The sequence below is a fragment of the Macrobrachium rosenbergii genome, chromosome 52 (assembly GCF_040412425.1).
Source record: "Macrobrachium rosenbergii isolate ZJJX-2024 chromosome 52, ASM4041242v1, whole genome shotgun sequence".
NCBI lineage: Eukaryota > Metazoa > Arthropoda > Malacostraca > Decapoda > Palaemonidae > Macrobrachium > Macrobrachium rosenbergii.
In genome coordinates, this window is record NC_089792.1 from 29751171 (window position 1) to 29776170 (window position 25000).

Here is a 25000-nt window from a genome sequence, read left to right on the forward strand (position 1 = left end):
GTTACCGTCTCTAAAAGTCGTCGATCCGTAATGTCGGGCATTCGAATCTCCCAGTTACCGAATCGTTTATCAGTTATGATTTCCCTGTGGTGAAATTTCCCGAAGTGGAGCGAATTGAATATTAAAGGACATTTTTAGCTTAATGCTTATGAAGATAAAAAAAGTCACTGGTGTATGTGATATGTATATATCTACACACAATATATATATATATATATATATATATATATATATATATATATATATATATATATAATGCTTATGAAGATAAAAAAGTCACGGTGTATGTGATAGTATGATATCTACATACACACACACACACACACATATATATATATATATATATATATATATATATATATATATATATATATATATATATATATATATAATCGTTTTCACAAACTCGTTTTCATTAATTGCGTAAGTAAAGGGTGGGCGTTTGTAGTAACGAGAATTTCATTTATGAATTAGATTCTTGCACTATGAATTTCTTGATGGAAAGACCACAGTTGCTTCTGGAAGTGAATGTTGTTTTGTTTTCCTCTGGAATCAGTTCATATATATATTTATATATGTATATGTGTGTTTGTATGTAATGTATTATATACATTATATACAATGTACTATATACAAACTCTTTCAGATAGCGTGGTTCGTAGTGGTAGGTTTCTGTTTCCGAACATCAGCAGTTACAGCTTGGACCATCGAAGGATGGTTACTTGTTTGTCAATTTTTCGCAAGTTGCATTTTAAAAGATAACTTTCGCTATCACGATTGATCTGTAATCCTCTTATTCTGCCGAGAGCGACCAGATTTGTTGAACGGCAGCGCAGATATGCAGTAAATGTACTACGCTGTCGAACGTATTCGGTCCAGAGGTCTTTTTATTTCTCACACCATTGGATTGTGGGAACAGTTTCCTGGGGATGGTGTGCAATTTGAACCCCAAAAAGTTCAAGTAGCACATCTTAGTTTAACAGACCATTTGAGCTGATTACAGCTCTCAAAGTTAAAGTAAAGATGCAATGCCTTATGTCCTAAAACAAACAGAGCTTGTACTTACCTTCTGTATTTCTTATTATCTTCTGTAATTTTTCAAGTGAACCCTGTTCTTGGAAGCATTAATATCAGTTCAATGGCAATTCATAGCTTGTTCCATATGAGAGGATTTATCTTCTCTGAATAATAATGTATAATAATGGAGAAGCAAATCCATGCTATATATGTACATATATATTTAAAGATAAAGCACATAGATTTGCTTCTCCATTTAAGACTCATGCTACTATAATTATTTTTTAATATAATAATAATAATAATAATAATATTAATAATAATAATAATAATAATATAAACGAGGCAAAGGTTTGCTGTGTGTAAATATGTTTTAAAGATTCTGCATTTTCTTTTTCTCTCTATGTTAGCCTAACTTCAGTATCAAATCTTGGGATTTTGTCAGATAAGTGAAAATTAATTTTAGATAGGATGGCACAGATAGCCTCTCTTGCTTCATATACAGGGCTCCCCAAGTACTTAGTAGCTGGGGTTCTCTGCAGTTTCAATTATTTTTGAATCCAGGAAGAATGTTTTCCCTCGTAGGTCGAATGTAATGGGTTGACACTTGACCATAAACTCCATCCTCCTGAAGCTGTTGGAGATCCTCTTCGAAAACCGTTATATCCAGACTCAATCTAGGAAATGAGGGTATCCTCTCCAATATGACTCATGTATCAATGGTATGTTTGTCCTTCATAGGCCCTCTAGGGACTGATCTGTGATATTTGCTGTTTTGTGTAACAGGTACTGAACTCGGCCGGCCAATGAAGAATTAGAGAATTTATATCTGATGGTGGAGATTCATTTCTCGGTATAATGTGTTTCTGATTCCACAATAAGCTGTAGGTCCCAAGGTTAAAATCAATCGGTTCTTTAGCCACGTAAAATAAGTCAATCCTTCGGGGCTGTAAGCCCTAGGAGAGCTGTTAATCAGCTCAGTGGTCTGGGTTGAACTGAGGTATACTTAACTTAAGGTACTTAACACTTTTTTTGGGCCAGAGTTAATTTTGGAGACGTTACGAAGCACTCTTCCTTCCTCTAAGGGAGGCGGTTGTTAATGGAATGTCCTGTAATATACAGTGGTTGAAGGACTGTTTTCACCTTTTGGTGGGTTATCTTGGTTATTAGGCTATACCACTTTGTATCATCCTCTTCATAGTGTACTGGATATCTTTGTTTGCATATTAATTTAAAAAAGAACTTTTCTTGTTTTTGTCCAAGCTCTTGTGAGTGTTCCAGCTCAAAGAGTGTGTAAGGCTCACCTTTAGTATATTGATATCACATCTGCAGGTACTTTCTGGGATAATAACTTTTCCTTTAAGCGGAAACACAGTTCATAGGTTTGTTGTTGGTATTTAGCTAAAAGAAAAATTGAGCCCACCCTCTTAAATAAAGGATTCATGGAAATCATGTAACACGTCCTGATCAGATACACAGATGAAGGGATTACCTATGTTCCTGCAGTAGGTGGGTGAACGCCCTCTTTGATGTTTGCCTTGTAAAAATTCATAAAGATTACTCTCCGGAGAAAGCCCTTGAAGTAAGCTATATATATATATATATATATATATATATATATATATATATATATATATATATATATATATATATACACACACACACACACACACACACTGTCTCATGTTCTTAGTTCCTCTTGAAACTTTAGGAGCCTTTTTTCCTTACTCCTGCCACAGCTCTGTTATTGGGTAAAATAGGCCCTCCTTCTCATTGACTTGACAGATCAGGCTCAGTTTCAGGTCACACTTAAGTGTGAGCTGTGTGAAGGTCTCACTGCAGCGTTCAGCAGCTTTCTCAGCAGAAACTTAGGCTTACCATTGATGTCCTCGTTTGTTTAATCATAATGGGCCAAAAGGTTCCATAGCCACCACATCCGGAAAGGCACATAGTCCTGTGGTATTCATATCTTGATAAAACGACTGGGCCTTCTTTATACTGGGTGGATCTGACATGGCCTTATCTTTGGCACATTTAAGCAGCGAACCAAGAGTCATTCACAGCATTCAGTTTAGACCACCTTGTCTAACTTGCGTATATTTATGAGTTTCTGCTTAGTCATCGATAAAATTCTCTGAGCCACGAATGCATAGTTTATTTTTCGGCCTTGATATCATGTAAGTGGAAGAGCTGATCTTGCACTGTTTTAGTAAAATCTTCCTTCCAACAACGACATTCATTTGTATCGTCTACAGAAATGGCTTTAAAATGTACTAGTATACTGGGGAATGAAGAATCAATATCATAAGGTATTACTCTCACGATTTCGATATGGCTATGGGAAATCCTCTTTCTCCAATTTTAAACAATTTGTGCACAGAATGCTTTGAAACAGAATACTAAGCAAAAATTATGCCACCAGTGTAATATGATTTAGGCATGTTTATGACAAATATATATTTTGCCGGGGAACACAAAGGTAAATACTTTCTGTGTTAAATTGAATGAATTGGTACCATCGATAAAATTCACTATGAAAATGGAATATGATTTTAGACCAGCTTTTTTGGAGCGCCTAATATGTAGTAATGGAACTGAACATTATTGTACACACAAAACTGACCAATATTTCTGCATATGCCCATTTTTATTCTGGCCAAAGTGATAAGTCAAGAAATCGGTTTCCCACATCTATGTATAAGAGCATTATGTGTAGGCAGCCATGAAAAATTGAAGATGAAATAAATGTAGTCCGGAATATAGCAATAAATTCAGAATCTTTAATATTGTATTGAGCAATACACTGAAATTGCCAAAAAGACTTGTAGTGATAATAGAAAGAGAAACATATATCATAGCATAAAAACTTGCTTGTACTGCTGCATAGTAATAATTATAAAGATATTCCCTATCAACTTAAAAAGCTGAAAATTAATTTATTATTATTATTCAGAAGATATTGAAGGAAAATACAGTGAAAATAACAGTTATAAAGCACTCTCCTGACAATGCTACAGACTTTGTACATCAAACCCCACATAAGATATGTAAAATTTTTTATACTGGTCAAACTGGAAAATTACTGGAAAAGAGGATAGAACAGCAAATAAATGTCTAAGATAAGCATAGGAGAGCAGTACCATTTTCGTTTTATTAGTGAAAACAATCATGTTATCAAAGGGACAAGTGCTAAAAAGCTGGTTTATTCTTATAAAATGTTGTTAAGAAATACAGCTGAATCTAGTTTTATAAAAGATTGCTTTTGTCGGAATATGAGTATCAGCCTTGTAATGAATAAACTCGATCCATTTTTTCCGAATCTGTGAAATGTAGAGGTTTTGAGGAAGTAGTTTGTCGGAGCTTAGCAGCAAAGTTGTGAGTTCGCCTCAAATAAAAACAAGATTTGGTTATGGAGCCTTGGTTACATATGAGGTTAGGGCTCCTCCTCATCCTCCAACTGTCAGGTCCTAATATTTTTGTAGCCATCTGTATACTCCACTATATTGTCACCCTAACACACATATGATGTAAATTTCTCCCACAATGTATCAACCATCTTGAAAATGTCTATGGCCATTATGCTAGAGAAATATAGGACTATAATACAGACCCTATATTAAAATCTATGCTTAGAACATATATAGGCCCTATAAATTTAGGGTTCCCTATAATTTAAGGGGTGGTTCAATACTATTTAGAGGGTGGTCCAGACATGCTTGCAAGCCCTATAAGTAATAGTAGTCATGACATCAACTCTTTGCTGGTGGAAAACTCTGATATTATCAAAGACGTCTTACAAAAATAATTACATATACAAAGAAAGAAAAGCTATTGTACAGGCGGACAAAACTCATATTTTATGAACTTTGTGATGTTCCTCTCAGTTTCAAGTATAACAACATCAACAAGCTTCTGCAAAAGTTAGACAGGTGAGAATTCCTTTGATTATTTTTCGAGCATTGTAGTACACTGATGTTAACTCGTGCAATATTTTCAAGGCATCATACTAGATCGTTCTGTGTGGTGAAAAACAAAGAAAGATAAAATAGTAGTTGCAAGTAAACTTGCAATTTGAATTCGTAAATTAATTACATTCCTCAATAGATGTGATAGCTCATGCATGGAATGGTGTTGGTTTTAACTGATGTTAAAAGGTTCGTCTTCTTACTTGTATATTTTATATATTTCAGCATGTACCGACAATTTCGTCATATCCGAAATCTTCAGCGCTATCAGCATATTACATACGAGTTGCGTGACAGACAAACAACCCGACCATGCCATGACGGAGGAAGAATTTCCTGATGAGGTTTTCAGTTAAGTAAAGAATGCCCTTTCATTGATTGCACGGATAGAACATCCCGGCTTCTTACGCTCTCAACAGAGGTAGAAGGCATGAGCCGTTATCACATTGTTTTTATAAGTTATTTTATTGGTTTGTGATGATTGTGTTATTTGAAAGGTTATATGATGCTGCCTAGAGATAATATGATTAATACAGTAAAGGATTATACAATTTTTTTATGTAAAAAAAAAAAAAAAAAAAACATGAGAATTATGCCTGTACATGGTCTGAGTGAAGTATTTCATGATTTTTCTTTTTCCACAGGCTGTCCTGTGCCTTCTCACCTGCAGGTCCTAATCGGATTGAGATACATTGCCACTGGAAACGACCAACTTGGTATCTCAGATTGGTGTGAAGTATCACAGCCTTTTGTCAGTAGATGTGTTGCCCAGGTAGCCTATGCGATTGGAAGTTTGTGTGCAGAATTCATCAAGTTTCCAGACCAAGATAATCTTACTAGGACCAAGCATGAATTTATGACTATAGCTGGAATGCCAGGTGTAATTGGGTGCATTGACTGCACTCATATTGCAATTGAGATGCCAAGTCACCCACGTCCTGAAGTTTTCCGCAACAGGAAAGGTTATTTTTCATTTAATGTACAAGCAGTTTGTGGTCCTCAGTTGCAACTGTACAACATTGTAGCTCGGTGGCCTGGCAGTGCACATGACAGCAATATTTTTGAAAATAGTCGACTCTGTCAGGAACTCGAAGATGGTATTCTGCCTGGACACTTGTTGGGCGACAGTGGCTATCCATGTCGTGAATATTTGTTGACTCCTCTGACAGCTCCTCATGGCCGTGGAGAACCGCTATAATGCTTCTCACATAAGAACATGAAACACTGTTGAGAGAGCATTTGGCTTATTAAAAAGAAGATTTGCATGCCTTGGAAAGAAAATGAGGACTTCTATGAGAAACACCAAACACATAATTGTTGCTGCTGCAGTTCTCCACAATTTGGCCATCGCCTACAATGTACCTGAGCCAGATAATGCAATTCATGAACTTCATAATCCACATGACCCAGAAGCCCAAGGAAACATAGAAGATGAACTGAGGCAGCAACCTCAAGCAATGAGAAATATCCAAGGAGTCTTGAAAAGACAGCAAATCATAAGAGAATACTTTGCTTAGGAAAAAATCACCACCACTAGGCTTGAAGTTACCAAAAAAAAAAATAAAAAAAAAAAAAAGTATAAAAAACAAATCCTAACACAAACTTTGTATTGTTTTTTGGTCACCTTACTGTATATACAGCACAGGTTTGGTAAATAAAACAGAAACAGTTATTTGTAATTTTAATTTCCACAAAAATATACATATAGTAGCCAAAATATATTGCAGACTAGAGTAAAATGCACAAGTTCATCTTTGTAGTAATACGAGTATATATATGTATATGTGTCTCCCTGAAGAAAAAGAAAAGTAATAATGGCAGGTCATCGTGCAGTAAACACATTAATTAAATGCCAGTGATTAAACAATCTTTCTAAAATAATAATAATGCTTTACTTTATTCATCAAGTCCATTCTCTTGCAGACATTAACGCAAAACACCATTTCATCACAGCTAAAATATATATAATGATGTTGCACTGAAAAAAAATTGGTGACATTAGATCAATTTAAGGCATCAAGTTATCACATTTTTCTAGTTACTTGCCCTAGTTCCCCTGTAACTTCCAACAGTTTCTTGCCTACATCAACCCAAATTTGATGAGCCTGGAGACGAAGGTTTGCATCCTCCTCTTCTCGTTTATATTTTTTTTTGGTTTTTCTTTTTTAATTTCAATATCTAGCCTGAGGCTTTCCATGGTCATCTGATGTTCCTTTCGCTGCATCCCAAGAGATGCTTCGAAGCTGGCCTCTTGAGTGAACTTAGCAGTTCGTCGGCGCTTTTGGGCTGAGGTGGAATTTGATTGGCCAGGTGTTGGTGTGCATTGTGATGTGATGTCTGTGGTATTTAACTGTATAGAGGTGGGTGTGTCTCTTGAAGTATTAGCTTTCTGTGAGGAGACTTTGCCAGCTGGTGTGCTTTGTGCTGTGTTGAATTCTGAGAGTTTGGGAGGTGTTTCAATGGAGTCCACAGAGTTGTTTGTGTGCTGTCCCATTATTTGAGTATCAAATGTTATCTCACACTCATGCCCATCATTTCTTATTCCAATCACAGTATGTGGTTGACCTGAAATGGCATTATAATACTGATATGATTATACTGGAAAAATTACTTTTGCAAACTGTAGGGCTACTAATTTATCCTAGTTCTATAAAACATTCCTTAAAAAGTAGAGTAAATATTAAAGTAATGAATGATTTACCTATTCCTAATAGTAATTTCACATTTGTGGGTCATACCATGTTAAACATATACAGTATACTTGTGCAGTAAGTTAACAATTCAGAAAATAGGTTAGGTTACAGTGAAATTTGAGAAAATTCCTATGTGACAAGAAGAGAGGAGTTGCCTAGACCCGGTTAACTGGGGGCTGTGCACCCCAGGCCCCTCCCCCTTTTATTCAACAGAGTTCCACCTTTATATCCTTACATTTTAGGCCAAGATAAACAACTTTTCTTCTATAATTTCAACTACATTGACTCATGTTCTTGTGACTTGCAAGAATATTACCAAATAGGAGCTAATTTTACTTTTTTACAAATTGATAGGTGGGGGATATGTGTAAAACAAGTGATTTCCTCTCAATTTTATAGGTAAAAATGAATAAAGTATTTGAAAGAAAATCAATAATATATGCAAAGCATTCTAGCAGAGCTCTCTGTAGAATGATCAAAGTAGGACTTACCAGTACTCTGAACTGCATCACAGTCCAGTTCATTCTCCTCACCATCAAAGTCATCTCCAATGATAGAAAGAATTTTTGCCGTCTCTTCATCTTCAGGCTTTGGAGGAGCACCCCCACCTGTCCTCATAGTCTCCCGCTTATGGACAGCATGCTGTTTCTTTGCTCTGAAAATGTTACAAGAAAGTTAAGTGGTTAAATGAATATCTTTGTTCTAAACAATTAGGCTAACCAGTATATAGCCTGAAATTAAGACCAAAAATTAGGCTAACCTGTATGTACCTGAAATTAGACTAGTACACACTTCAGGTGGTTTACAGTTTCATTGGGCGTCTGTGCAATTCCTTCTGGGATCAATCCTTATGAGTTAGAAGTTCTGTGACCCCCTGGCATTATAGGAACGGTTAGGTGTAGGTATGTTCACAGAGGGGAGGTGTCTAGGGTGGAGACAGCGCCTTCGGCCAGTTAAGCATGACCCATGTTTAGTTAGAGTAGGTGAGATATGGTTAGGTCAGACTGTTTGTATTCAGTCGCCATCTGTACCAGCCAGAAACTGGCAGACCATATCCTTGCCCAACAAAACTGTAAGCACTCCCAGACTAGACTCATTCTTAAGTGAGGATTATTTTATTATTTTCCTGCTTTGTCTTCCCCCATCAAAACAGGTCCTCACCTGGGCCCCAGATTCTTAGGTGGTTGTAGATTTTTGTATATTACGATGATATTTAATGTATATATTAGGGTGTCTTTTATTATTTTAACTTCATGGAACACAAATACTGATGTGGACCTGTTGTAAGGAGTACCTATAAACCTAACTGAGGCTTAGCACGTATGTATATGAACCTGATAAACTAAAGGTACATCACTGATAAACATTCCTTTAGCGGCAATAAAAATTTATTTGTACCAAACAAAGGTTAGCCTGAAATTGCTGCTCCCCATTCAGTATGTTGTTTCACTTACATATAGCCTATATAAAACTAGCCTCACCAATCCATTAGCTGATGCTTGGTTATGCATGCAGGGGCTTGAGTCAAAAGTACTTCAATATGGTTTTGAATACTTACTTTCCTTTTGCATTCTCAAGACTTTCTTCAGCTGTTGCTGGCTTCTTGGTGGTCCCATAACCAGCCATTAAATAAGTTGTGACTTCTTCCCATGCCTGCTTTTTCTTGTGAATGATGGAAGTCATGGCTCTTGTTGAACAAAATGTCACTTCTTTCCTCCAATCAGACTCACCAGCATTGTTTTCTCGTTTGTAATATACCTTGCCCTTAGACCACTGTTTTCCGCCATACAGACTGTCTATACGTACTCTATATCTCGTTGAAAAACCAGAACGTGCGAGACGTTTTGTAAACAAATGGTTCTCGGCACTACCAACTGTTTAGAGGACAACACCCTCTCAGCAGGGATACCAATCACCCTCAACTGTAAGATGCTTTAAGCATAACACCAAAAAATATAGGGCTTCCCTACACTTTCCTTAGGGCGTAAAGAAGGCCCTATGGTGGAAGCCTACTCAAGACAAAACCAGGCAGGGTTTATACACTTTTATTTTTTCTATGGTACCTCTATATAGTATGCATCATACGTTTCAGTGATGTCTCATATATATGTATATATATATATATATACAATATATGTATGTATATAATATATATATATATATATATATATATATATATATATATATATATATATATATATATAATATTAGTCTTGGATCAGTAATGTAATAATTGACTACATATTTCTTTTCCATTATTTCTTAGAACCCAGGAATCATTCGCTTCTGATGTCTCTAATGATATTTGTGAGGTCTGTTGAGTCAGGGTATCTAGCTGAATCTCATTTTATCTTATTTGATCATGATCTTTTCTAGAAGTTGACGATGCCACATTTGAATTGTTATGTCGTGCATGTGGTTTTGCGAGGTCTGAATCATGGAAATCCTTCAGTTTTCTCGTAAGAATCTCACTTAAACCCCTCAACTAGGAAACTGGAATGCTGACTAATAGATTGTCATCCATAGTCAACTTCCAAGGTTTAGAATTATTCTACTAGTCATCCCTCATGTCATTTGATGAAGATAAGCAACCTGTCACCTATATTTCTATACAGTACAGTTATATTATGTTGTACCAAGTTCCTCATAGGACGGTTGGTATCGTTCTCAGCTAACACCCTGCTGGTCCCGCGTTCGATTCTCCACGACGGGCCAATGAAGAATTAATTTATCTCTGGTGATAGAGAATTCATTTCTCGGTATAATGGTTCGGATTCACAATAAGCTGTAGGTCCCGTTGCTAGGTAACAATTGGTTCTTAGCCACGTAAAAACAAGTCTAATCCCTTCGGGCCAGCCCCTGGGAGCTGTTAATCAGCTCAGTGGTCTGGTTAAACTAGGTATACTTAGCAACTTGTAGGTTCCGTTGCTGGGTAACCAATTAGTTCTTATCACGTAAAGTAAGTCTAATCCTTCGGGCCAGCCCTAGGAGGCTGTTAATCAGCTCAGTGGTCCAGTTAAACTCAGGTATACTTAGCAACTTGTAGGTCCTGTTGCTGGGTAACCAATTGGTTCTTGACACGTAAAGTAAAATCTAATCATGAGACCAGCCCTAGAGCTGTTAATCAGCTCAGTGGTCTGGATGAAACTATAGGTATACTTAACTGAACTTTATGTTGTACCAGTCGATGGCATTTTCCTTTCCTCAAGTCAGATGCCCTTACAATTCTTTGGCGTTGAGGCTTTCATTTTCAGTCTACGTTGTTATTCACTATCGGGTGACTTGATTTCAAATTTCCTCCCGATTTTTAATAGTGTTATCATTAGGTGGCAGACGCACACAACGATAGTTCACTACTTCCAATGCTTCAAGTATTGTCGTTAAACAGTCGGAGAGGTCACGTGCAGTCTTATCAAGTAACAGCAGTATATTTGCGCGAATTTATAAGGCGATAAGATGGTTTTTTTTCAGAGAAAAGACAAGCGTGGTACACAGCTTAATGCTCTTTCTAACCCAAGCCCGAAGAAAACTAGGAAAAATGGGGATGAAGAAGGATGCTGCTTAACGTAGTAGCAGCGATAGAAAGTGCTAAATGCTTCAGTAAACAAAATCGTGATATATACTTAATAGATTCAGTCCACGTAGCTTTATTTTCAAGAGCCATCGATCCTCCGGACTTTTATTCTGACATCTTCTTTTAGGAAGTTTTAACTAAGCTACTTTGAAGGCACTCCGGTCATTTTTTCTCGTTTGTGGGTCGTGAAGTTTGAGTGATTTGAAAAGTCAATGGATTCATAACTGCCACTTTAAACGAAGAAATCTGCTAATGGTTATGAAAATGTAATGGTCTTCTTTGGCATTCTCTATGTTTTTACAATGACATAAATTTTTGTTGTCTGAGGTCTGATAATGGAGTGAAACAATTTTGATTCCATTCTCTGTCTTATCCTTCCATGTTTAACAGAATGTAAATCATAGACCCAGACGGGCAACAGGACTTATTTCCACGATGAAGGACTTATTTTTGTGCATTTTATGCAACTATTAGGAGGGAACATCTATTCATCTTTACCATCTCCTGTGCCTTTCGTATTGTACATTACTTTATTTTATTTATGAGGCATTTATAAAAATACTTTTGGGATTACAGTTCTAGGGAATGACAACACAACACTGAAGGAACAAAAGGTGTATTTTCGCAATTGAATTCAATGCACTTTAAGGATTTTCACTTTGTGTTATCATTACGTTTACACTTTTTTTATAAATGTTAATTGTAGGATATATTTTGTGGTGGTGTAGTGGGTTTCCCTCAGAACCGTCTTCGAAACTTCGCTTAATAGGGAATTTCTCTACTGCTTGGAAGTCCAAGACACACGATAAAGAATTTTGAACGAAGGAAATCTTGAAACATCCCTATACGTTCCTTTTACAATTTGTTTTCATTTTATTTATTTATTTATTTTTTTTGGCCATATTGGACGCTGGGTACAAAACGGATAGTAATGTTTTTACTTTAAAAATGATGGACTACTAGTGGAGATCCCGGTTTAGATAACTCCCTGTCAGTGTAGGATAGCCTAGATGAAGTCACATGGCCTCAACATGGATTATTTACACTCTGTGAGTAAGTAGATGGTGTTTTCAAACCTTGAAATACATTCCCTAGTTCGAGTTAAATTGCTCTGGATTATTCTGTCATTCTGATTCAGTATTTATTGTTTATTTCTCCTTCAGAATCACTTTCTTCCATCTTGTTGTGTAACCTCTGTGACTTACCACTCCCAAGTTAGTGCAGCAGATTGCTGTAAAAATCGTTCAGATAGTGAAACAAGCATGAAATTTGGCACAAACATTCCCTAAGACTACGCTCTCTTAGAAAAGGGCGCTGGCCACCTGAAAATCCAAGATGGCTATTTTCAAAATGGCCGCCATCTATGTTAATTCACTGGTTTTTGGGAGCATCTATTGGATGGAATATGCCAGTTTTTTTTTAAACCTCGACTTTTAGGTTATAAAAATGTTCCATACCACACATTTTTAAGAAAACCCTTACTAAATGAATGTAACCAAGATAGCGTACAAAATGGTTGCCATAAAAGTTTTTTCTATCCTGGCCTTTAGAACATAGAAGACCAACTGTTTTTATTTAATGGTATATTCATGTGATCAGACAGTTTAACTAATATGCTATTTTCAACCTGAAATAGTAATGGTATGGTCACATGTAACATTGTGTCTAAGACTGTAACCATAAAAAAGAAAGAAATACGGACTAAGCACTTAGCCAATCTATGTATAGGTCTCTCAGCCTACACCTTTGAAAAATTCGAGGATAAGAAGGTAGGCATAGCATGATGACACGTTGGATGCTCAAGCTAGATTATCTACTGAAGAGAGGGCAATATTTATCTAGACTTCACATTTGCAAGTACTGAAGCTGTGCAGGAAGGCCCAGCTTGTAGCACTTGCACTTCCCGACAGCCTGCTTTGCATCCACATTTGGTAGCTGTTGGCAACTCTTATTAAGGGCTGAGTTGGTTTGTCAGAGGACTTGCCATGCTTCACCAGACTTTTGCCATCCCCACTCCAGCAGGGTTCTCTGGCTGTGGCTGACACTGGGTGGCCTGCCCCCCACACACAACCAGCCTGGAGTACGCCTTGCGGCAGTGTGTTGGAGGAAGCTCCCTGGTTGGTGGAATGGCCTCATATGCCCTTTGTTTTCTGGCAACATATCAAGTCTAGCCTCATCCACAGTGCCAGCAGTGCAGATCTTTCATACATAAGTATGACAAACACTCTCCAGGACCTTCAGTCGCTCTACTCTTCCCACTCTGAGAGGGTAGTGACTCAGTTTGGAGAACACCAGTGGAAGCCTCTGGAAAGATGTTCCATGTCTGCGAGGCGGTCTTCTTGCCCTTGCTCCGGAAGGCTGACACTGTATCACAGCCTGTGAAGCATGGGAAAGAGCATGCCATTCACCTTCTCCTGGCCCAGAGAGTTGCTGGGTCATGCACAGCAATCCAGCGCAGGCTCTGGCCTTGGCAAATACCACCCACTTAGCTTCTCTAGCCCTAGGGTGTGGAGAGTGGAGAAAGCACTGACTGCAACGACAAGAACATCTGTGTCATTTGCTTTAACACGTGATGGTCTTGGCTCCATGTTCTGTAGCATATTTGGCATGGAGAGAAGATGCGGGTGTCAGCTTCCTCATGAGAGCACTTTTCAGTCCTGAAGACTAGCCTCATGAGTGTGGACAACAGACCCTTTCGTGGCAATGACAACATTTGTGGCAGACATCTGGGCAACTTTGTCTGCCAGGAACTGGAACAACTCAGGCACCGACCTCACTTTCTCAGGTGCAAACTTTAGTTGCTGTCTTTCCTGTCCAGTGTTCTCCTTGGTGGGGTGCTGAAATGTGGAGATGCTAGTTCCATGGAAGGAGGTAGTGGCAGTAGTTGCAGATGGGTTGTGGTCGATGTTGTCCATCACTGCAGTGGTGAACAACCCTTTTCGCAGTACTGGGGGACAGACCACACCCTCCTCCACATATTTGCTAACTGTGGCATCTCCTAACTGTGCAGAGACCTCCAGTACTCTGTCATAAGAGATACTGAGGCCATACTGATGTAGCATTTCAGCAGGTTTCTCTTCCTGGTTTTGGCATAGACTGAGAGTCCCATGTAGACTGGGAATGGTGTTTCTCTGTCTTTGGTGTCTATGAGTTGTTGCTCCCTCTTTGTATCAGGAGTAGCAGTTGAACTGCATGAGCTGTGCAATGGCCTGGTCTGACTTTGATGCTCCAAATCGTAACTGTGACTTGATGTCAGCCCCCATGCTCAACCATCCCTACAAACTGGAGCAGGAGAGGAGGCACAGAATTTCGTACACAAGCCTCAGAAAATGTGCCATCAAACCGTGACTGATGATCAAGTATAGACTTTCTGAGAATATTTGCTGCTTTAGCAATGATAACTGCCTCTGAAAGATCAGATGATTGAGCAAGTGCTTTTCCACATCCTTTTTTGAAATGCAAGTAATACATCTCTGCCAGATTTATGAGCCTCAAGTTCTGGAATTTCTGCCAGAAGTTTGTCTTTGAGTCTCGTGGAATTTACACTTGGTGACTCTACACCTAATTGTTCCAGGCGTTGTTGGTAGAGGTGGCAAATATCTGCCAGCCGAAATGTGACTGGATCATCTGAACAAGGTTGTTTTTCAACAATGTATGTCATCAGTTCTGACAGAACTAGTGGATACACATCTGATTCTGACTCAGTGCTACCTTGGTCTTCTCAAGGCTCCTCAGGTAGGACCTTTTTCTGTTGTAGAGGGCACAAAGACAGGCATGGTGATACTTAAACTCCTGTGCAATGACATCCCCACCAGTCAACTTAGCAGGAGCTTGCCATCACTAGTATCTCTGCACATTCACGCAATTTCAAGTCAAGGCCCATTAGTACTAGCCTGTCTGAGATCAGATGCAGGTGCCACTTTCTCTGAAAATGCAAACTTCATTGTCATGACTGGTTAGAGCGCAGTTTTGCGACTGAATCTCTCAGTGTTGCTGGTCTGGTCATTGGTTGTAAGCTTTCTTACCGGTCCAGTTTAGTGTTGTTAAACAACAAGCGACAGTTCACATGGTATTTTGCTGCATTTTTTCTGAGAGTGGCCTCTGCCATCACCTTCATCCACCTTGCTGGATCCCATTATCAGTGGCATTTCATTAATTTCACTGAACATGGGAATGTTCCTTGCCGGCATTGTGTACCCATCATGGTCTAGGACATGATGACTTGGAGAGTGATGTCAAGTGCTCACCTCTTTTGTCCTTCTGACAAAAGACAACACAAACTCAGTTTGTTTTTCTACTGCTCAATATTGGATTGGCATCACATTCTGCCATGATTTCACTTTTGATTAAGGCCGAGGGGGTTATCCTTTACCACAGCAAACAAAGCACACATTCCTGTATGGGATTCAACTAGGGTTCGGTCTCCCTACACCTAGCCCGATCATTCATCCAGTGCCATTTAAGTCCCGTGTGATCTGTACACCATCCGGGTAAGTACATGAACCATCATGTACAGCCCCATACCCTTGGCTCGGCTCTCCCGCTGGCACATCCTGTCTACTCAGGTGCGGCTATCTAACTATAGCTGGTCTGGGGGGCTGTTAAAGCATTTGGGACACTAAACTAAACTATACTACAACTACTAGTCTAAGACTACAGGATTAGTAAAGCTGGATTAGCTGGCACTGAACCCCATGCTGAGTTACAGCAGTGATGTCACCAGTGTGCCCTGGTTGTGTGCAGACATACACTCTTTTACATTTATTAATTTTCCTTCAAAATTGATGAGTTATTCGAAAAGATGGCCTCATTAGGATCTAAAACCACAGAAACCAAGAACCATGCTTAAAACGATAATTGTTGAACGGGCATTATTTCTCATTATAATTATTGTTTCTACCTTTTCTTGCAGCCATATAGCCCCATATTTAAAGGTAAACTGTACTGGGAAGCTACAGAAACATAATATTCACAAGAAATAGTATGGAAGAGCTTTACCATATTGCTGAAGCAAATACATGCCATTCTAGTGAAAAAATTAGCCAAAATCTCTCGATACTGGCCGCCATCTTGGAATTTGGCCGCCATATTAAATTTTTGTGTGGCCAGCGCCCTTTTTCTGATAAGAGGGAACTTTAAAGAGCACTTGTGCAAATTTCATGCTTGTTTCACTATCTGAACGATTCTTATGAAATATGCAATTATCTGCTGCACTAAGTGCTGATGTGGGCAATTCGATAGAAATAGCGTAGACATTCCACATTCGTCAAAATTTACTGCCTAAAGTGAATGGGAGACGGATCATGGTTGGGAAGGGGCTTCCATTCGAGGCTAATTGCGAGAGCTGTGGTGTCGTCAGCCACACCCGAAAATGCGGAACTATGTTTAAAAGGTTGATTCACGGGAGCCCAGGGGAGCCTATAAAGGGATGATTTCCATGTTCATCTCAGTCCCCACAGCCTGGTTCATTTGGGTAGAGATTAAGTGGACCATCAGAAGATTGTTGGCTCCTCTGCACTCTGCAAATCGTGAAAATTGTAAATTTCCTAAACAATTAATAATACTTTCTGCATATGCTTAAGCAGTTATCATTTTGTTATTTTAAGTAACTTTTATTAGGAACCTTCCAGAAATGAACTCCACTCCCTTTCCTGGCACTTTGGATGATTCTAACCCCAGTCTGCAGTGCTATCTAATTGATTTTTGCCACATCAGTTCAGTGGATGATAAGCTTATGCTGTAAAAGAAAAAATGCATACTCTGTATTCCACAGTACTCCAAAGTTATTAGATTATGAGGTTTTGCATAATAGCATGAAGCCATGTGGCTTAGTGCAAAGGATTAAGCCCAAAGTTACATCTGATAGTAAGAACTTTAAAACTTATATTACTTTCTCAGTGCTGCTGTGAATCTACTGTAGTTTTTACTGACTTTAAGGCAAAGAGAGCATATTTCAAATGCAATGTTAAGATCAGTGATTTCCATTATGTCCAGGATTAGCTATATGGTTTTATCCCAGTATTGATGGATGTTTTTGACTTACCACAATAAATGTTCCTAATTTTACCTGGCATGTTGCTTCTTACAAGAAGAATGGTTGAACTTCATAAGATCCTCTGAATGTCTCCAAAATAAGATTGGCAGCATCCTGCTTTAGAACATCAAACGGTAAAATCATTCTAACTGAGCCAGCACCCATTCACGTTAAACTGTCGTGGTCAGGTCGACAATAGTGCCTCGTTCTGATTAGCGGACCCGGGTTCGTTTCCCGCTACCGCACATCAGAATTTCTTCATATTTCTTGCACTTGGATCTTAAGGCTTTGTAGTGACAAGCTTATCCAAAAAAGCGCGAAGAATTCAAGAAAGTTAAGAGGGCATTGTGGCTATTACAATTACATATGTATCTGGTAAAAAGTGACCAGTAGATTCTACATAAATGTTTAAAGTTGTTGATGATTTGGCATTCTATTGCACTATGACACCACATCAGCCTGTAAATATTTTTGAAAAGTCTGTCAGTCCCATCAGCAAGGTGACTGATGAGGAGCTTTGTAGTAAACTAAAGTATTATCCTCTTTAATTTTGAAAGGTTTTGTTTGAACTTATGAAAATAAATTGAAATCCTTGGGCATGACGTTGATACCCTAAAATTGAAGTCTGAGAATCATTGAAGGTTTAGAAACTAGTATCTGGTCTTAATTGAGAAGCAGATATGAAGATACTATTGAGGTTTTATGATTCACTGTGTAGATCCCAGCTTCAATATGATTGTTTACATAGGTTCTTTTGCATACACAACTAAATTAAAAGCACTGGATGTTGTATATCATATGATGAAAATACGTTTTGTTTCACTTAGAACCTTACCTGTTGACAGCAAACGTGTGGACGTTAATGAACTCTATACCATTTACTTTGGTATGGGAGGGGTTGGGTGGTTGAGTTTTTTTAGAATTAACATTTTTTCCCGATAAGCCTTCCTTCGATGTCTTAAAAGATGATGACCGTAGAGATTTAGTGGACCAAGATCAACTAAGCCTTTTCAAATTATATTGAAGAGAAAATTAATGAGATCTCTATTAATAGGCAGAAAATCCAGGAAATTTACTATCGTGCCCCACTGTGCTCAAAATCCTTTGTAAAGAACCCTTCATAGAAGAGGTGGGTTCCCTCCAGTGTGGGAGTATACTGATGAAGTCACAGACAGAGAAAATAAACCACTTTAGACAGTTACTTTGTATTTAAAAATGTCCCCACTTGGATATAACAAGACCCAAGACCAGTCAGGTCATATTTAAAGGAAGTGGTAAGGGCTGTGGCTGTCCCAGTTCCTTGGCAATAATAACACATATAAAAGAATTAAGGGTAACCGTCTGACCTACAAGTTTTAATGTCAATGAAAACGTTGAAGCTATTTTAATCCGACAGGAACAAGCATACCTGCGTAAGTCTTAAATTTATTTTAAGATGGTATCTGCACACCAATTTGTGCTCATTTTGACAGGTTACTGAGCTCATTTTGGTGCACTGCTCCTGATTTCTAAGCAGCAGAAGAAAGTGCAGCTTTCACCTGAAAACTCTTGCTGAGACCTGGGGTGAAGAGGTTTCACTGAGCCCCTCATGGCCTTGTTGCAATTTTAAAGCCAAATTTGAAGAATGTATTTAAATACTTTATTTTAAATTGTGCAGGTGTATTTGAAATGATATGCATTTTTTCTCTGCACTGGAATGTGCGTGTGTTGTGTGAGATTTTAATAATTGTGAATTTTTAATAGGAATTCGTTCATTTCTTCATTGCCATGGCGGCGTTGAATATCTTCCCCGTATCCCAGTGCTGGTCCATATGGCCCAAATTTCATCAATTCCTACGTCCCAGTTAGACAGTTCAGGAAGGGCTCTACAGCGTCAATCTGAAGAAATTCAAGGAAATAACCTTCTAGATTCGTTAGGATGAACATCGTTTTTCAGTAGTTTAATAAGTACCTTATCACGTAACACGAAAATTGGCAGTTTTCCAAGTCTTCTGGATTACGTGACTTAAAATTCTCAGCTCTTATCCTACAGTGAAATAGAAGTTACCGTAATGGGTTTATTATGAAGTGCAGATAAGTTATTGGACCCAATTTGACCAAATTATGCAATGCAGTTATCAATAACCACGAGGGCGGAGAGCCGTAGTTCAAGTGTAGCACACCCAACAAGTCATTTGAGAGATCCGTGTACAGCCCTGCGTTGAAATTCATTCAGGTGATTCTTTTATCCTGCATTCTTCATCAACACATAGGTTACATTTGTTTTATAGAGAAGGAAGGCCTTTTCTCCTTTTACTTCAAGAACTTTTGGGTGGATGTTTCTCTTTCCTAAGTTATTAGTGAGGAACTGTTAAGATACGTAACGGCCGTGCAATCTAAGCACTTTCATGACGATTTATAACGCTGAATGACCCTGTGGGTCACAGTGCTCGGCTTTCTGCCTAAATTTCACACACCATTCCATTCATTCAAAGAGGATTTGATTGCGTTGACATCAGGTCTTGAATGTATGCCCATGAATATGGCGTTTGATAGATCAGAAACATTTTTTGCTCAATTCTTGTGTCTCGATTTGTTCTGACTAAACTTAGCCTTCAAAATCTTGCCACTAAAAACGAAGCATCGTACAGGAGGGGTTGATTTATTGAAAGAAGGAACTAGAATTTTAAAAGGGGGTGGGGAAAAGAGGCATTGATTTGATATATTTTTTCTTAGAATTGGCTTCGATCAACCTTTCTGTTTTAATTCTGAATGCCTTAAAGGGACATTATGATAGCCGAGGTTTACGTATCTCTCTCTCTCTCTCTCTCTCTCTCTCTCTCTCTCATGGTAGGGAAGAGCTGTTTGTAGTTTTAAAGAGACTTGATCCCTACGAAAGATGCTGCAGACTGTGAATATACTGCATTGCGGTAGTGCATTGCAGGTGTCATGTTCGTCTCCGTTTAGAAAGCTCTCTTATTCAGATTTGAATGATCTTGATCCAAAGCTAAAACACCTTATCAGAAGAATTCTAGGAGAAGTATGCGCTCTCTCTCTCTCTCTCTCTCTCTCTCTCTCTCTCTCTCTCTCTCTCTCTCTCTCTCTCTCTCAGACCAAAAACATATCTTCACTATACTCAGTCCTCCTTCTTGCGTTGAATAATATTTCTCCAGGTAATATTCATTAGGAGTTGGTTTTCTGCTATCTAATGAGAAGCGAAAATTCACTTGATTCAGGGTCCAGGGTTGTCAGAAATCTTGAAAGAAAGGTAATTATAAAAGATATGCCGTTTTTAAGTTCACAGTATGTAGTAACTGTTTGGAATTGCTACATCACCTTACACATAATCGCGCACACGCACATTTGAGTGAGGTTATTGTTGAATGTTGGTGAAGTTTGTTTTGAGGTAAATTTTCTCTTTTTCCATGTCGTTGAGGAAAATGATACGAGAGTAACGAAAATTTTTATTTTAATACACGGACACCGGAAGATCCACTGAAATTCGCGAGGAAGAAACTGTATCATTTGTACAAAGCATTGTTGTATGCATAGTTCTCTGATAGTTTTTGTTGCAGTGTTGTTAATTAGAATTTTAAGACTGAATGGAACACGAAATCCAATAAGCATAACGTCCTACATGTTAAGCATAATTACGGAATCTGTAGTAAACAGTAGATTACTCGGCTAAGAGCATGTAGGTCTGCCCGTGGTGGAAGAAGACTTGCCCGTGTATGGCAACAAATGATTCAGTTGGTGTTCCAAAGAAGAGACCTTTGATGCCTTTACTGGTAGTAAGGGACAGCAAAGGTTGGAAAAAGAGGGTAAGAAATGCAGTTAAAGCAAAACGTCTTGTCGTTTAAAGGAACTGGTTCACTTGATGTCCTGATTCTCTATAAGTAACTCGCATGATCTTTCGATGCAGCGATGTGTTTGGAGCCTGTGGTGTTCGACTGATTGTGTTATTTTGGTTCATCAGTTACACCGTTATCGTATAAATCTGAAGAACATAAGTGACAGTTAAAAAAAGACACTAGAAAACCTGTCAAAGCATGCAGATTTTGTAAGGAACTTTTTTTTTAATCTCTGTTCAGAAAAGACGTAGTTGGAATGAGTGTTGAAAATGTTACATGTAGTCATGGCGATACAGGGTAATTTTAGTAATGCAGTGTTTTGTAGCGATGAAATATCTTAAATATCTTATCGTTGGAATCACATATTTTGTTAGTGAGAAAATAGATATTCATGCATCACCAGAAGAGTCCTTAAGAGGCAGCAAAATTATTTAAGGTAAATGTAACTTTTGTTTTTCCAAATTAACGTTTAGTCTTACCATTGGTGACAGTTATGTAATGATTTATTATGAAATGATTTGCTCCTGACCATAGTTTCGGAGACTGACATGGCCTGCACATAAGTGCTCCTTAGCCAGGTGGGCCAGATTAACTTTTCCAACTCTGTAGGTTTTCCTGCTTAACACAAATGGGGCAACTAGTATTACACTTTAAATTTCTAAAGCCAAATCGGTCAACTTTTGTGAAATCCAAAAATTCTTATTGCAAGACGAAATTGAACTGTAAAAGGTTCTTGTCAACTTTAAAGTACCGCTCAATCATTGTCTTTATTGGTGTTTGACATGTCAAGCCGGAAGGTTAGAGGGCTTTGGCCGAAAAAACCACTGAACTAGTGAGTATCACTTGAGCAAGACATGGTGGATTTTGCACGTGGAGCTTCTCACTCTGTTTCCCACCAGGTGGTATTGGAATGTTGACGTTCTCTTCAGAAATCTTCACACAGTGTCCTGGCTCATACGGTGTTAATCGGCGGTAATGATTTTGACTATATCTGGCTGATTTTCTCCTGTAGAGTATTGTGCTTGTTTTCTGGTTTTGCACTATGTCATCTACAGCAAGCAGAGATAGAAGCACAATTTTCCCCGCTTCTACCGGTGCTGCTCCTCCTCCTGTTCCTCCATTGTCCTATAGGTTGATTCTTCTCTCACTCCCTCTGCTGTACCCTTTAAGCTCCCTATGTGGTTGTGGAAAAAAAAGTATACCTTAGTTTAACCAGACCACTGAGCTGATTAACACCTCTCCCAGGGCTGGCCCGAAGGATTAGTTTTATTTTACGTGGCTAAGAACCAACTGGTTTCTTAGCGACGGGGCCTACTTCTGTGGAATCCGAACCACATTATGACGAGAAACGAATTTCTATCACCAGAAATAAATTCCTCTAATTCTTCATTTCCGGTCGGAGAGTCGAACGCTGGGCCAACAGCGTGCTAGCCGTGAGCTCTACCCACCCCTCCAATGAAGAACTATGTGGTTGTGGGGAAGGGGCAAAGGTGTGTGCCTCTTTCTCAGCCATCTTCCGGCTCATTCTCCAGAGGATTTATTAAGTAGAGTATTCCTCGTTGGACGAGTAGGTAGAGTTCTCGGCTAGTACTCTGCTATGCCCGAGTTCGAGTCTTCGGCCGGCCAATGAAGAATTAGAGGAATTTATTTCTGGTTATAGAAATTCATTTCTCGGTATAATGTGGTTCGGATTCCACAATAAGCTGTAGGTCCCGTTGCTAGGTAACCAATTGGTCCTTAGCCACGTAAAATAATTCTAATCCTTCGGGCCAGCCCTAGGAGAGCTGTTAATCAGCTCAGTGGTCTGGTTAAACTAAGGTATACTTAATTAAATAGAGTTCGCTTGCATTTACTGGCTCATGTTATCCTTTTTGGAGAGAATAATAGTGATGAGTGTCAACTGGTGGAGTTATCTAGGGTTTAAAGACATAATATTACATTAACTTCGGTAGTCTTGAGCCACGTGTCAATACAGTTGTTGTTAATCATTTGCTCGCCCTGTATCATCACTATTCCGCCTTTTTCTGAAGTTAACACTCTCCATTTAACTCAATTCCCCTCTATCTCCTCGCATTAAGTGTATCACTAGATGCTGGTTCTCGGAATGCCACTGCATCAATTTCCAGTTTTATGAAGCTGGTTAGAGCTGTATGTCAGGACATAGATACAATATCAGTTTTTCACTTTCCTTCATTCGACATGCAAGTTTTTTTGTAAGTTATTGCACTATGTAAGGGAAGACTTCTCTAATCGGCGAGTACTTTGGCCTAATTGTGAGGCAGAAGTATTTTTGAAGTCAGTATTCTTTTCTTAGTAAGACAGCTTGATTACTGTGAGAAGCATATATACGGTATGTGTAAATGTGCATATATAAATATATGTATGCATGTATGAGTTCCACATGGAATATCCTTCTGAGTGAAAGAATTGCAAATGCAACCATAACAGATGCTTGAACTCTCAGTTCAAGTAGGCTATGAGATCCTCTGAAGATCGTGAGCAGAGTTTCTGAGTGTCTGTCAAAGCAAAGAAAGAGCCTTGGGTGCAGTGATAGTTCTCAGGAAGGATACTTGTACCTACTGTTATTTTCCGCTCCTGTCGACATTCCTGATATCCTCTCCTGACTCTCTTCTCTTACTTAAGTTTTGAGTATGGGAGGGTGAGATCAGACAGTTGTTACGCAATGAAGCCATCAAGCCAATTTTAGTATATTCACCAGGTTTTACCATTGATTCTTCTTGTTCCCAAGACCGGGGAAGGGGAGCTGGGGCCGTTATTGATCATCTCCAGTTCCACCAAGTTCGTTCCTTTACTCCCCTTTTCGATGGAGTCATTCTGTTTGGTCGTGGTGGCTATTTGGAAGGGCAAATGGGTTTCCCATCAACATGAGAAGGACACATAGATCCACGTCTGATATATCTCAAGTCAGGAAGTATCTACACTTTTGTCTTCAAGGGGTTCTCCCAATTCTAAGCTCTGTGTTTTAGTCTGAGCATGGTACCACAGGTGTTCACCCATGTGTTGGTACCTTTAGCAGGATGGAATCATCTGTTTGGTATCAAGTTCTATATTTGGATGACTGGTTTAGTTCTTGCCAATTCAGTTCGGGCAATCTTGAGGTGAAGGATTATCTATGTTATCCTATCCATTTGGTTGTTGATCTAGAGATGAAGATTGACTTCGCTCTCTTATCGGGTTTTATTCGGACGTGAGAAGGACAGACAATTTTTATCACTATCAAGAGAATTTTGATAGGTCTACCTGTGGACCTCAGACCCAGTCCTCACATTTTCCTTAGACGTCTCTGTGGCAGATTGAAGTCATTCTGAGAAACGTCAGGAGCTGGACTGAAGGAAAGAGCCAGTCTGCATATAAACAACCTAGGGATTTTGGTGGTTCAGAAGTGGTCTTACAGAAAGAACATCTAATCAGAGACAAGACAATTGCAGTCTGTTCCAACAATTCAACCTCTTGTTCTTACATAAGGAGGCTGGAGTGAGAGATCTGTTGGGCTGAAGAGACTTCCCTCTCACTCTGGACAGAGGCTAGGAACATCCATTCTTTTTACCTCATTTTATTCCAGGGAGAAACAATATTATCTCAGACCAACTCGGCAGGAAACAGCAAGGTCCTCTGTCAGAATGGTCTCTTCATCTATAGGTCTGCTAAAGTTGTGGAACCTTTGGGGACCCGACATCAATCTGTTCACAACTGGCCAAAAGACACACTCCCAAGGTTACTGCCCTCCATGCTAGAATTCTGAGGCATGGGCAGTCTATCTTTTCTTCAAGAGTGGTTGAATCTAGACTGTTATGCTTTTCCTCTGTTTGCTGTTTTAAGGAAAAAGCTCAACAATAGTCCGAACAATTAGTCATATTTCACTTTAG

At 38.8% G+C, this 25000-nt stretch overlaps 1 protein-coding gene and 1 pseudogene across 1 annotated transcript; one reads left to right on the plus strand and one right to left on the minus strand.

The window, feature by feature from the left end:
* Nucleotides 1–5526: 5526 nt before the first annotated feature.
* On the plus strand, nucleotides 5527–6624 carry LOC136833783 (putative nuclease HARBI1; annotated as a pseudogene).
* Nucleotides 6625–6650: 26 nt separating this feature from the next.
* Nucleotides 6651–8395, minus strand: LOC136833784 (uncharacterized). Its single transcript, XM_067096039.1, has 2 exons — nucleotides 8167–8395; nucleotides 6651–7547 (listed from the first exon to the last, which is right to left on the minus strand). Exons 1-2 carry the CDS (start codon nucleotides 8291–8293, stop codon nucleotides 7063–7065), a joined length of 612 nt encoding a protein of 203 aa, XP_066952140.1. The 5' UTR covers nucleotides 8294–8395; the 3' UTR covers nucleotides 6651–7062.
* Between the last annotated feature and the right edge of the window lie 16605 nt (nucleotides 8396–25000).